The 13551-nt window shown below is 37.6% G+C and overlaps 1 protein-coding gene across 11 annotated transcripts in view; it reads right to left on the bottom strand.

Moving 5' to 3' along the window:
• Positions 1-13551, bottom strand: part of MED12L (mediator complex subunit 12L) — a 320889-nt gene that overhangs the window by 50039 nt on the left and 257299 nt on the right. For 10 of the 11 annotated variants that reach the window (XM_087430389.1, XM_087430382.1, XM_087430388.1 and 7 more), the window contains 8 exons: positions 10972-11113; positions 9243-9363; positions 8765-8866; positions 7950-8063; positions 4569-4768; positions 1459-1647; positions 793-867; positions 486-676 (listed from right to left, as the gene is read on the bottom strand). In XM_087430389.1, the coding sequence (XP_087286515.1) occupies positions 486-676; positions 793-867; positions 1459-1647; positions 4569-4768; positions 7950-8063; positions 8765-8866; positions 9243-9363; positions 10972-11113 (1134 nt within the window). The remainder of the gene's footprint in view (positions 1-485; positions 677-792; positions 868-1458; positions 1648-4568; positions 4769-7949; positions 8064-8764; positions 8867-9242; positions 9364-10971; positions 11114-13551) is intronic. The other variant, XM_087430384.1, reaches the window with a different exon arrangement.

The raw sequence follows: 13551 nt of genomic DNA on the forward strand, positions 1-13551 counted from the left end.
TTCTGTTAAGATACAAAATGTTCTGATTGTGTTTAAGCATACTAATAACCAATTTTTAAAGTTTTAGAGTTCACTTGTCTTTCTTTACCCAAAATGATGAAATACAAGTCAATCTGCCCTTCATGACTACCATTTGTGCAAAACTGCCTATTAACAAAGATGGCAGAAAAAGCGTTTCCTAATACAACAAAAACCACAGAACCGAGTAGCCTCAGGGGATGCTGAAGAAACTGATCCATCCTGAGTGTCCCGTGTGGTTCCAGGAAGTCTGGGCCTGATTGACTTAATATTCAGAACACTGAGATTCCATCCACCCCCGCAGCATTACCCTACAACATGTTATTAAATAATAAGTGACACTTAAGAGTAATTACTTTCTTCACATTCCTGCAGCTTTAGGAAAAAATAACTGCATTTTGCAAATAAAATGTACTGTTACATGTGAAAAATTAATGATAGCCTAATAAAACTACAGAAAAAAATACCTTAGAAATGTCTTTATCCCATTCTGCCTCGTGCTACTTGTGTCAGTACTTCCGACCCCATTTGGGTTGAAGAGGCCCATCCCAGAACTGGAGGAGTTATTGTTCAAGTCGGCAGACTGCTGGAACACCTCTATTGTTGCCTTTGCAATATTGTCCAGCAAGTTGTTCATCTCAGCCACCGAGCCAGAGCCCTAGCGTCAGACATAAGGAAACCAGCACACAAGTTTTACTTTTTCCTCGAACATCAACGTGTTTTTGCTTTATCATAAAATTTTATACACATAACATGCTTTCAATCTACACTCACAGGGTCCTTCAAGCACTGCTTGATCATTAACTGAAGTTCTAGCCAGGACTGCCTCAGTGTCCACTGCTCGAGATTCTGGGGAAAATGGAAAGAATCAGCACGTTAGGAATACTGAACATGTCTTAAAACACAGTAATTCCTTGCAGTAGTCCCTGTCTCAAGAAAGAGTAGAATAATCATATACAATAAAGGAATTCATATGGATCAAAAGGCTTCCAAGTCTATTGCACATATTCATTGTGGACCCAAAGAAATAAATAGCGACATTCAGATAATGTGCCTCACTCAGCCAGGCACTGGAAATACATAAAACAAGCATTTATTCTCTCAGAATCTATTTTTCTAACCAACCTCATTCCAAAATGATTTCAATACTTTTTGAATATATTTAAGATAGTCCCTCCACAAAGCTTATTTTTCATGTAAATACAGTATTGACTTAAAATATCAATATTTTTGTAATGATTGCATACAATTTGCAGGATCTATATCTACCCAGCAATAAAGTGTGGCAATTACACAGGAAAGAGAATTGGGGAAATAAAAATCAGAATTATTGAAGAATTAGTTAGCAATGACCAAAAAAAGGGAGACAATAGCTCTTGTCATAATCACAAAGAACGTGTCAAATGACAGAAACACCATCTTTAAACTAGCATCACTCACCTGAAGGATGCGCTTAATGTGCTGTCTTTGCAGGTTGTCCCCCTCGGGACATTCTTTAACGCCGTGAGGATAACAGATGAGCTGCAGTAACTTCTGTGCTTGGATGTTGGAAAGCACAGGGTCCAATATAAGCTCCTTGTCTGTGCATAATCTTTCAGGTTCTTTCAAGCAGTGTTCTCCTACCCACTCCTAAAAATAATACACTACTTAGACTGACAGGCATAGACTTCCTGTATGCATATGTAATACACACTACATTCACGGCGCACAGACAAGAATCTTCCAGTTAAAAAAATATTACATAAAACAGTAGGTGGCAAAAGTTTTCGAAACAAATTTCTAGTATTTTAACTTCCAAAAAAAATATCAAGTGGAACCTTGGTTAAAGAAAATTAAAGAAAAAAAAAGATATGCAAAAAAAGTTAAGGAAAGAAAGCTGGGGAAAGTGAAGAAAATACTGATGTATGTTTTCCTTTGGAAAATGAGGGCTTGCTCTAGGAACTGCTTTGTAATTTTTTTTCTAACTTGCTATACAATGGTTAAGATTCTATATCATAATGTCGTCTTCATTTTTACGGAACGCTCTAATTATACTATATCCCACGGAAGAGAACATAGGATAACATCTAGAAAACTGTCCTTTTTGATATCATAATGAATAATGTTACTATTATGAATACTTGTGCACATCTATTCTCTGTACAATTGTTTTCTCAGGATAGTTTCATATTTGTGCAATTGCTGGATCAAGGAGTATAAACATTTAAGGCTAATTGATGTGTGTGGCTAATTGCCCTCTGAAAGTTTCTACCAATTTAAACTCCCATCACCTTTTCTTCACCATTTTTTCAAAGGAAAATTGTTATACTAGATGGCATAAGAAGTCATCAGCAGTCCCAGAGCCCCATTTGAACCCAGATCTGTTTCAGATGAAACCTGTTTCTTAACCATTACACCAGCGGCTCAGTGCTGGCTGTACTCTAAAATCACCTAGGGAGCTTGTTAAAATTCCAAAGCCCAGCCCCGAACATCAGATCAATTAAATCAACCTCAGGTGCTGGGATCCAGACATCAGTAATTGTTTTTGGTATCAAAAATTTTTTAAACTCTCAAGGTGATTCCAAGGTGCAGTCACAGCTGGAAATCAACGCACAACTCAACACCCTCCCAATACCCAAGTGGCTATTTAGCTAACTTTTACCACAGATACAACAAGGCTTAATAAAAACACAACCCTGTCCACATTATGTCTATAGCAAAGTGAAAAAGAGTGTATATGGTAGGCCATGTTTTTTCAATATGAAAGCGAAATTAAAAAAAAAAAAAAAAACATGGAAAGATAAACCAGAAAACAATGACCACCCAGAGCAGGGAGGGATAAAGGGCAGAAGGGACATGGGAGAGAGGACATACTGCTGAGTACACCTTTTTGCGTAGCTGACTTCTGAAGCATGTATTCTAAAGACAGAGCTGGGAAAAGAAGAAATCTAAACCTAATGCAAACAGAAACAAATCAATTTTATTTCAAGTGAATAACATATCCACACCGAAGGAGAAAGTTCAAATAAGTTTTTAACACAATACTGTAAACACTTAGGGAAAAAAGAACTACAAACAAATCTTCAACCTGTTTTAGTAGGCTTGTTTTTCCTAGTGGTGTAGGTATAGCAATTCTGAAACTATCACAAGTGTCTTGTAGAACTCAGCAGATGAGGAAAAGGGTTGACGTTATTGGGAGCCATGCTTCTTATGGTGGAAGAAGGCGATATTAATATGGAAAGGGGGAATGCAAAGCCCTCTGTGGGGTCAGATTGGAATCGGAGATATCAGTATGAACTCATGATTATACAGACACATTTATGTGTATGGATGTATTTTTTTCCCCCAGTTCTGACTGCTGAAAGGGCCTAGAAGCAATGAGCACACATTACCCGCAGCAAAGAGCTCACACAGTGCCCCAGTCTTGGATTCTAAATATCATCCTACTAAATAGAACCAGGGTTCCTTGCAAGAATGAGTAATTCCTGGTCTGAGGCAGGGAAAGTACAAGATGGGCCAGAAAGTAAGAAAATACTTTAAAAAATAAATAAATAAAAGATGGAGACGTGTCAAAATAACACAAGAACAAGCACGAAAAGATTCCTACTGGAAAAATTTGGAGCAATTTAAACATGCAAATAACTAACGACAGTATATTATAACCCATTTGGATAATAAATAAATAGAAGTAAGTAAGGAAAAAAATAAATAAGGGTAGGCTCTCCTTAGAGTAGAATGCAAACTGATAATTGTGGAGGGAGTGGAGGAGTTTGGAAAAAAATCACCATTTTGCAACCATCATAGTAAAGACTGGTTTGGACAAGAATCAAAAGGACGCTTTACGGGAGGTGGGGGTCTGATGAGGAGCAGAATACTGGCATTGTCTCAAATTGTCTCCCCCAAGACTGCTTATGAATTGCAAGGGAAAAAATGATAATTATACAGTTGAGAAATCTTGAAACGACACAATGGAGACACTTGACTAAAATTAACATCACCATTGAGGTGCAAACGGACATCCTGTGCCTTTAGCTGTGAGGACCTGAGAAGAACACATTATTTCTGCAGTGTCTCGGCCAGGAATACATAAGCTGAAGCTAATCTACAGGCAACTTCAGACAAGTCCAACATTATTGAGACAACTGACAAAACCGGAATGTGGCCTATACGTGAGAAAACATTACTGTACCAATGCTAAATTTCCTGATTTCTGAGAGCTGTATTCTGGTTCTGTTAAGTGCTGAAGTATTAAAACGTAAGAAAGAATAATGTATGCCATCTACTCTCAAGTGGTTCAGTAAAAAAAATTAAAAAGTATATGCATCCACATTCACACACACAAATAGAATTATAAAGCAGATGTGGCAAAGTGTAAAAAATCAGTGAATCTATATAAAGGATATGCCATAGTTCTTTATTATTATTATTGCAACTTTTCAGCAAATTTGTAATTATTTCAAAACACAGTTAGCAGGACCACCTATCTACAAGCTTCCTACAATAGTGAGAATCTCTCTGCAAAAGAACAGTTATATATTCAAAGTTAAAGGCAAATTAAATCTAAAGAATACCTGTTGACAGATAGTCCTCAGTACGTATCTAGCATATTCTCTTAAGTTGGCAGTTTCTATGGAAATGCTTTTCCCACAGGACTTTGAATTCTGTGAGGCAGTCCAGATATCATCAGCATTCCCATCACGTCGTAAACTCCTCATGGTGAAGTCATCATTCTTTAAAGAGCTGACACTGTTATTGCCAATTTTGGCATCTCCTAAATAACAAAATCACAAGAGCAAAATTACAGAAGTCCAAAATATTGCCAAATCTTTGAGAAGGAAAGGAGGCAAGCCTTGAGAGATTTAAAATGCATGAATGGTATCATTATTGCACAGCCAGTTGTTCAGCAATAGAGAGAATGGATCAAAAGAACAGGAGAATCCGGAGAAGTTTCATCAGACATAGGAAAAAAACACATTCAAGACTCATTCCTTACTTTTTTTTTTTTTTTTTTTTTTTTACAGAATTAAGCATGCTTTCGCCAAACTTGGGAAGGCCATTATGAACCACACTTAATAACCACACACAACATTGATTTACCAATATTTCAAGCATAAATGTATTCAAATTCATTTGACTTATAGACAAGGAAAAAATGGGTTACTCACCCTTCTAGATGTCCCTTTCCATTTCTTCTCTTACAATGACTTATTTTCTATCCATAGGTCAAGAGAAAAGTTTTGCCTTAGCCCACCTTACTATCAACATCTTGACAAGAGAGATTTATTTCCCTGGGAATGGAAAAGGGCAGTGGACACTGAGGAGGCCGTGGACACAGGGCAGCCAGTGAATAACCCGTGACTCTCCCTTTCCTCTCTGCAAACATCCAAACCAGAAATCCTCCCTGACCAACCTCCAATACACTCAGTAAAATGAGGCTAAGGAAAGTGTTTTCCTCATAACAAAGTTCTGGGGGGAAAACTGAGCAGAATGGTTGAACTGCTGGAAATAAGAAACCTTCTCTAGCCGTGAAAAACAAATAATTGTATTTTAGTACGCTGTGGTAATAAAAACTGTCAAATGACAACAGAGCCCCTAGACTTTGGCCTGTTTACCCATAGGATCGTGAGCTTAGAACAAGAAAATCTCCTGGAACCAGTATGTGAGTTTAGATGAGGCCCTCACTGCCTCATGTGAGCGAAACCAAGCCCAGATCAGGGAAAAAAGCTTTTTAAAACCCACAGGTCAACCAAGAAAAAGTTTTGACTCGGCTGAAAAAATGTGAACAATCGGAATGGCTTAGCAAATATTTGCTTATAAAATCGTTAAGGGGGGAGGAATAAACAATACATTTTTTAACTCATCAATATCTCACTACATATTAGCATACATTTCTCATTACAATACACACACAGCAAGTACTAACTTCACTTCACCCTCAGGAGTTCATTTAATTCAACAAACATTTTCAGGAGCTGAAAGAAAGACCAGATTCTACATGTATCAAAATTTAGCATGCTTTCTCCAACCTCTGGTGATATAAACAACTATTTTTATGCCTTAAGTTAAACTACTGGGTTTATAAAAACCCAATTCTATAAAGCAGTCCTATCTCCCTAACTCAAAATAGATCCTGGCAGATAGGACTTGAGAGAACATCGGTTAGGAAGCGGTGAGATAGATAAGTTAAAAGTTCTGCAAAAACAAAAACAAAGAAACAAACACCTCTACCAATCGCAGATGAGGAGATCCTCATTCTGTTTAGATGTTAGAATGACAGAGGTCTTCAAGGCTGTGCCAGAACCTTCTGCAGTCATATTGACAATAGAACAAATTTGAATGTTCATTGACTGCCTGGTCCAACTCAACTGGCCTTATCCTGACTTCTTAGACCTGAAGAACCCTCCCATCGCTTAGGAAGCTGTAGAATCTACCAGGAACTGAGCCCAATTAAAAAGGTCAAGGAGAGGTAATCAAAGAAAAATGAACCGGTGATTACGCATGGATATTAAGATATGGCCATTTGGATATTTAAAGAGGTTGGGAAATTTTACTTGGGATTGGACCAGTCCTCCAAATCAAGGAGACAGTGTCTAAATTGCACTCATCTTGGTTTCTGCCATTAAAATGTCTATCACTTATGCAGTCACACTTCCAACATTAGTTTACTGAAAATCTACTATTTAGTTTCTCTGATGGGCATTAGAGAGATATCACAGCAAAAAAGTGAGTTCCTGACTTCATGGTCTCTACATTTATTTATTAAACAGAATTGACCAGCCACCTTTCCTTTCAAACATCATCAGAGTACAGAAATCTCACATAAGGAAATGAGCATTTAATGTTGGCTCTGTAATACTCCAAGCTCCTGAGCTCAGAGGAGAGGCTGGGGCCCTCCATGTGGCTCTATCTTTCCCTTCTTACTACGTAATTCATGGGTATGTCACAGGGACTATACATATATGTATACAAATGTATGTGTGTGTGTATATATATATATATTTTTAAGGTGAACTTTTAATCATGTGTTTTATAAAAACCCTGTTATCCTTCCTTGTCACCAAGTAACACTTGTCAAGTAGTAGTATAAAGAGACAGGGTGTATCCTCAAACGTGTCCCATAAGACTCATCTAAAACAACACCCATCCACTCAGTAACTTCTCTCCTAACCAAAGGGAGCCCCTTTGGAACCTAAGAGAGAACTTCTACTTAGGCAAGGCCAAACCAGGGCACCCAAAGTTGGAATGAGACTGTGAATTCAAGACTTTGTAATCATTCAAATACTACATGATCTATAGAATAAAAGGGTCTTAAGGTACTGTACTGTAAACAAACAGAACAAGCAGTACTACTACTCCAGGAGAGTATATACCAATAAGGATATAAAAGACATCTTGGACATTATGCATTAAATGAAAAAAAAACTGTGATATCTAATATTGATTTATCAATAATATCAATATCATTGCGATTATCACCCAATTCATGAAAAAACTAAGAAGGAAGTATATAAACTTGTTCAGAGTCACAACGGAAGCAGAAACACTAAAATGAAAACCCAGGTTTTCTAGTGTTCTACTCCTGGACTAGAAGACGAAATTCAGACCTCTGGTTAGATCACCAAGTCATCCGTGCCCATCACGAAGTGTGACTCGTGCCACCAATGACGGCAGAACAAGCCAGGGTCTGAGGATCTACATTACATCAGAAGAAGACATCCTGCAGTTAAAATGCCACCAAAACGTATAATGTTTAAACCACCCCAGAATTGTAGGTAAGGGACAGACTCCTCCTAGTCCAGCTGATCTTGGACTTGGGGAACGCCAACTAATTTTTCCAGGAGAACAAACAAAAAACATGTTTCTAATAATATTAACTGCAGTTAAACTTGAATACAAATTATTTTTCCTCCGTTTCTGGTGATTAACCAAGCTTAGTGCCAGGAGAGTCTTACCAAGCATCATAATCGCTTTTAAGACAGCAAACACGGCTCCCACTTCAATGCTGTTGTGAGCAGCGGCTAAGAGGTGTCTATCACAAGATGATCTTATTCCTGGGAAAGGTTTGCCTGTGAGAACAACAAACCTTTAATAGTCTCATCACCATCATTAACAGCCTTTTATAACCATTTACAGTCAGCAGGGCCTTTCATTGTTAGACTGTGGGTGCTTAATTGCCATTAGCTAGCTTAAATTGATGTTTGCGGATTTACTAGAAACACCGCCAGTATTTCTTACTTAACCTTTTCTTTTTAATTGTTAAAGCAATGTCTTTGCTCCTTAGAGACATGCATCAAAAAAATTAGTAGGACTTTCATCCACTTATGCTGATTGTTACACACACATCTATATGGAAATGATCTCTAGGAACAGACTTCATTAACACCCCTAGAAGTCTTAACTTATTTCTTTTACCTTGGTGAAAGAATAAATGAATCACCATTGCCCTAAGCTGCTATGGCGTGGTTCATAACCAACATACATAGTATGTCACAGGATCATGCTGCCCACCAGCATGGCTTGGCCTAAGAGCAAAAGTATTTTCATTGTTTATTAACTCTTGATTTGAGTTCCTTAATGCATCCTGATGTTACATCACTGAAAGGTGCTGACAGCCCCTCAACGGCATTATTGCACTCCTTCATCATCCCCAAAGCAAACCCACCAACACCAGGAAGGAAGTTACAGAACGGACAGCCCACTTGAGTCATTTTAGAACCTACAGCTCCAAATGAAAACAAAATCAGAGATTTCCCAGCTGTCAGCTCACCGGTTGCCTGAGGCAAGAAGCAGGCCTGGGGAGCTCGGAAGAGGTGGAGCAGGAGTCGGCACGTCATCCTCGCCCCAGGCTCGGCGTCCGCATCTCCACAGGCTAGCAAAGAGGGAGTTTAACAGCAAGGTACCTAACATATTCAAGAACATATCTTCCGGTGCTCTATTACGCTACACTTTCTGGAATAATTTAAATAAATACTCCTTAAGGTAAAAGTAAGACACTGGCTATGCTTTTCTGAGAAACCTGATGCTTCCTTAAAAACAGGGACTGAAACAGTAGTTTCCACCTTTCCCACAGGAATCTGTCATTACTTTATATAGAACAGCATTTACACTCCTAGCATCCTGACCTTGATGCCACACCACCGCCCAATGCACGTACCTTAAACACCCACCTCGCTGTGTTTTAACAGTTAGAAACCGTCCCGCCACAACCCACAATCAAACAACAAACACGTCCCGGGCGCCCTCACCTGCTGCGAGGAGAGAGGGAAGAGCGACGTGCTGCACCACATCCTCCAGGGAGAAGCACTGTCGCGCTATCAGGATGGCGGTGAAAGTAGCTAATGAATCATGGAAGGAAAGGTCACTCACCTTCAAGAAAAACATTGACACGTTTTAATACCTAACCCCCTTAGGTAGTATCTAAGACTAATCGCTAAGAAAATGTAGGCAATACCAATAAGATCTCGAATCCAAAAATGAGCCAATAGAGTGAAATGATAACTTATAGTGACTATCAGCCCCTAGGCCTATTTCTACCGTGTGAGGCAAAGAACGAGGCTGACCCACGTCACAACGCCATAAACAGACACTGAGCTCTATCCTGAGTACATGTAACTGAAAAACAAAACAACAAAAAAGCAAAATCGAGAAATTCCTAAAAGGTGTAGCATAAATAAAACTTTTTATCAGAATGCAGCATGATCTGTCATTTAAGGGTAACCATTAGGAAACAAGGGAAAACCAGGAGGTTTCCCTGACTGAAAAACAAGCCTGGATAATGTTTTGGAGATCCTGGTAGGGATAACAAATAATGAGTCTTTAATATACTTAAATGAGTTTTAAAAACAATTCTGAAAATTTCCAATTGACTCCTCAATTTAAAAAAGATAGAGAGAGAGAAAAGAGGAGGAAAATTAATTCATCCAGAGTGAGACCTCTCCCTTTACAGATCTCACAAGACTCTGGCAGAAAATGATAAGAAAGACAGCTATAGCAGCAGCCTTCACGTTATGTTGACCCACGAGCCAGTAACTGTAGCGAGTGATTTACAAAGATCACCTCATTTAATGGCACAATGCTCTGAGGCTGATACTATTATTAATCCCAATTTTACAGAAGAGGGAGCAAAGTGGAGGTAAAGTGTAACAAAAACAACCAAGAAGTTAAGGAACAATGTTAAAGACAAAATTGGGCTCTTTTCTGTCTGGAAAAGTAGGCCACTATTACGAGTTTTATGTCTAAAATCCTAGGTGCTCATAGAACCGAGTAGGATTCCACCCACCCTCAAGACCCCAGAACTAGGAAGTAAACCTTCAGTGGGGAGGTAGTTTTTAAAATGTATGAAGTTCTTCTATCTATAAGCTATATTAAACAATGTGGATTACTCCAAGAAGTGAAAGGGAGAAATAAAGAATCAAGGCGGATTTTTAAGAAATTCACACATCATAGATGCAATATGATATTCGAGAAAATCAGTGATATATGATGGGTGTCTATTCATCACCTTCCAGACACAGTCACTAGGAAAGATGGGACACCCCAGTGCATGTGAGCCTGGACATTCTTATGCAACACCACAGGACCTATATTCTTAAAGTGCACCTTGATCTTAAAAAAACAAAGTGGTTCTCTTCAGAACTTAAACTGCTTTAGTTAAATTATGTCCTGTGCCATGGGGAACTCAAGGCACTTAGTAAAAACTAGGAAAAAACAACTCTGAAGAGACAATATGTAAGAAATCTCAGCTAACAAACAAGGAGATTCATGGCATCTCTGCTGTAGATTAAGCTGTTTTATTTATTTCAATTTTTTTCCATTTATTTAATCCTTGGCAACCACACTCTGGTCTACTGCATTTGGAGAGAGAAAGAAAAAATCTTTTACAACAGTTAAGGGTTGAGTTAATTTAAAAAAAATTACTCACTAACTAAATATTTAATTGCACAGTTGAGTTTTTAAATGAAAAAGAAAACTTACATCTACAGTGCAAAGTACATCATTAAACCCCCACACGTGATTTGAAGAACAACAAAGGGCCTTCAGAACTCCCAGCCATTCTGAACTAAGAACAGTGCAGCAAGCCGTCAGCTCAGAGGAGAAATTGGCTATGTCATTAATCCTAGAAAGAAGAAAAAGAATATAGTAGAAAGTAACAAAAGGGAAATACTGACATGTGATATGCTTAATCAGCACATATTTCACGACCATCAAACAAGTCATTCATTTCTTATATTTAAGGATATAACAAATACCCATTAGTCAAATAACCTAGTAGATCTGGAACGGAAGATAAAAGCAAATGTCTTCAAATGTTTTCTAATATTTAATCCTGTTGAGCAACAACCAATAATCAGCACAGATGTCAGTTATCATATTTTTAATTCTGTGAACAAATCTGACCTATAAATTTACATTCTTTTAAAAACTCAATTAATTCTTTATTGAGGAAACACTGGTTTATAACATTATATAAATTTCAGGTGTACGTGATTACATTTCAATTTCTGTATAGACTATATCAGGTTCACCACCCAAAATCCAGTTGCCAGTGGTTACCATACCCATGGACCCTTTTATCCCTTTCGCCCTTCCCAACCCCCTTCCCCTCTGGTAACCACCAATCTCTTCACCATATCCATGGGGTTTTGTTGTTGTTGTTGTTGTTTTTACTCTTCCAGATCTGAGTGAAATCACACAGTATTTGGCTCTCTCCATCTGACTTACTTCTCTTAGCATAATACCCTCAAGGTCCATCCATGTTGTTGCAAATGGCAAGATTTCATCTTTTTTTTATGGCTGAGTAGTATTCCATTGTGTATATATACCACATCTTCTTTATCCATTTATCTATTGACGAGCACTTAGGTTGTTTCCAAGTCTTGGCTCTTGAGAATAATGCTGCAATGAATATAGGGATGCACATATCTTCTCAAATTAGCATTTTTACTTTCTTAGGATCAATACCCACAAGTGGAATAGCTGGATCAAATGGTAGTTCTATTTTTAATTTTTTGAAGGATCTCCATACTGTTTTCCATAGTGGCTACACGAGTTTACATTCCCACCAGCAGTGTATGAGGGTTTCCTTTTCTCCACATTCTTTCCAACAGTTGTTATTTCTTTGCTTTTTAATAATAGCCATTCTGACAGGCATGAGGTGATATCTCATTATGGTTTTGATTTGTTTCCTTAATAATTAGTGAATTGAACACATTTTCATGTGCCTGTTGGCTATCCGTATATCTTCTTTGGAAAAATGTCTATTCAGGTCCTTTGCCTACTTTTTAATCGTTATTGTTGTTGTTGAGTTGTATGAGCTCTTTATATATTTTAGATATTAACCGCTGATCAGACACATGACTTGCAAATATCTTCTCCCAATTGTTAGGTTGTTCTTTCATTTTGTTGATGGTTTTCTTTGCATGCAGAAGTGTTTTAGGTTAACGTACTCCCATTTGTTTATTTTTTCTTTTCTTTCCTTTGCCTGAGGAGACATGATATTCAAAAGATACTGCTAAGACCAATGTCAAAGAGTGTACTGCTTATGTTCTCTTCTAGGAGTTTTATGGTTTCAGGTCTTACACTCAAGTCGTTAATCCATTTAGAGTTAATTTTTTTGTATGGTGTAAGATAATGGTCTACTTTCATTTTTTTGCCCATGGCTATCCAGTGTTCCCAATACCATTTATTGAAGAGAATTTGCTTTCTCCATTGTATGTTCTTGGCTCCTTTGTCAAAAATTAGCTGTCCATAGATGTGTGGGTTTATTTCTGGGCTCTTGATTCTGTTCCATTGATCTGTGTGCCTGTTTCTCTGCCAGTATCACGCTGTTTTGATTACTGTAGCTCTGTAGTATATTTTGAAATCAGGGAGTATGATACCTCCAACTTAGGATTGCTTTGGCTATGAGGGGTCTTTTGTTCTTCCACATAAAGATTAGGATTCTTTGTTCTATTTCTGTGAAAAATGTCATTGGGACTTTGATAGAGATGGCATTGAATCTGTAGATTGCTTTATAAGTATGGACATTTTAACTATGTTAATTCTTCCAATCCATAAACATGGAATATCTTTCCATTTCTTTGTGTTTTCTTCAATTTCTTTAAACAATGTTTTATAGTTTTCGGCATACAGGTCTTTCACTTCCTTGCTTAAATTTATTCCTAGGTATTTTATTCTTTTTGTTGTGATTGCAAATGGGATTGTATTCTTAATTTCTCTTTCTACTAGTTCATTGTTAGTGTATAGAAACGCAACTGATTTTTTATGTTGATTTTGTATGCTGCAACTTACCAGTATTCGTTTATTATTTCTAATAGTTTTTTGGTGGATTCTTTATGGTTTTCTAGACATAAAATCATGTCATCTGTAAATAGTAACAGTTTTAGTTCTTCCTTTACAATTTGGATCCCTCATTTCTTTTTCTTGCCTAACTGCTCTGGCTAGGACAACCAATACTATGTTCAATAAGAGTGGTAAAAGTGGGTATCCTTATCTTGTTTCTGTTCTTAGAGGGAAAGCTTTCAGTTTTTCACCATTGAATATGATGTTTGCTGT

This window comes from Ceratotherium simum, chromosome 5 (genome assembly GCF_057802395.1).
Source record: "Ceratotherium simum simum isolate JZ-2026a chromosome 5, ASM5780239v1, whole genome shotgun sequence".
Taxonomy (NCBI): domain Eukaryota; kingdom Metazoa; phylum Chordata; class Mammalia; order Perissodactyla; family Rhinocerotidae; genus Ceratotherium; species Ceratotherium simum.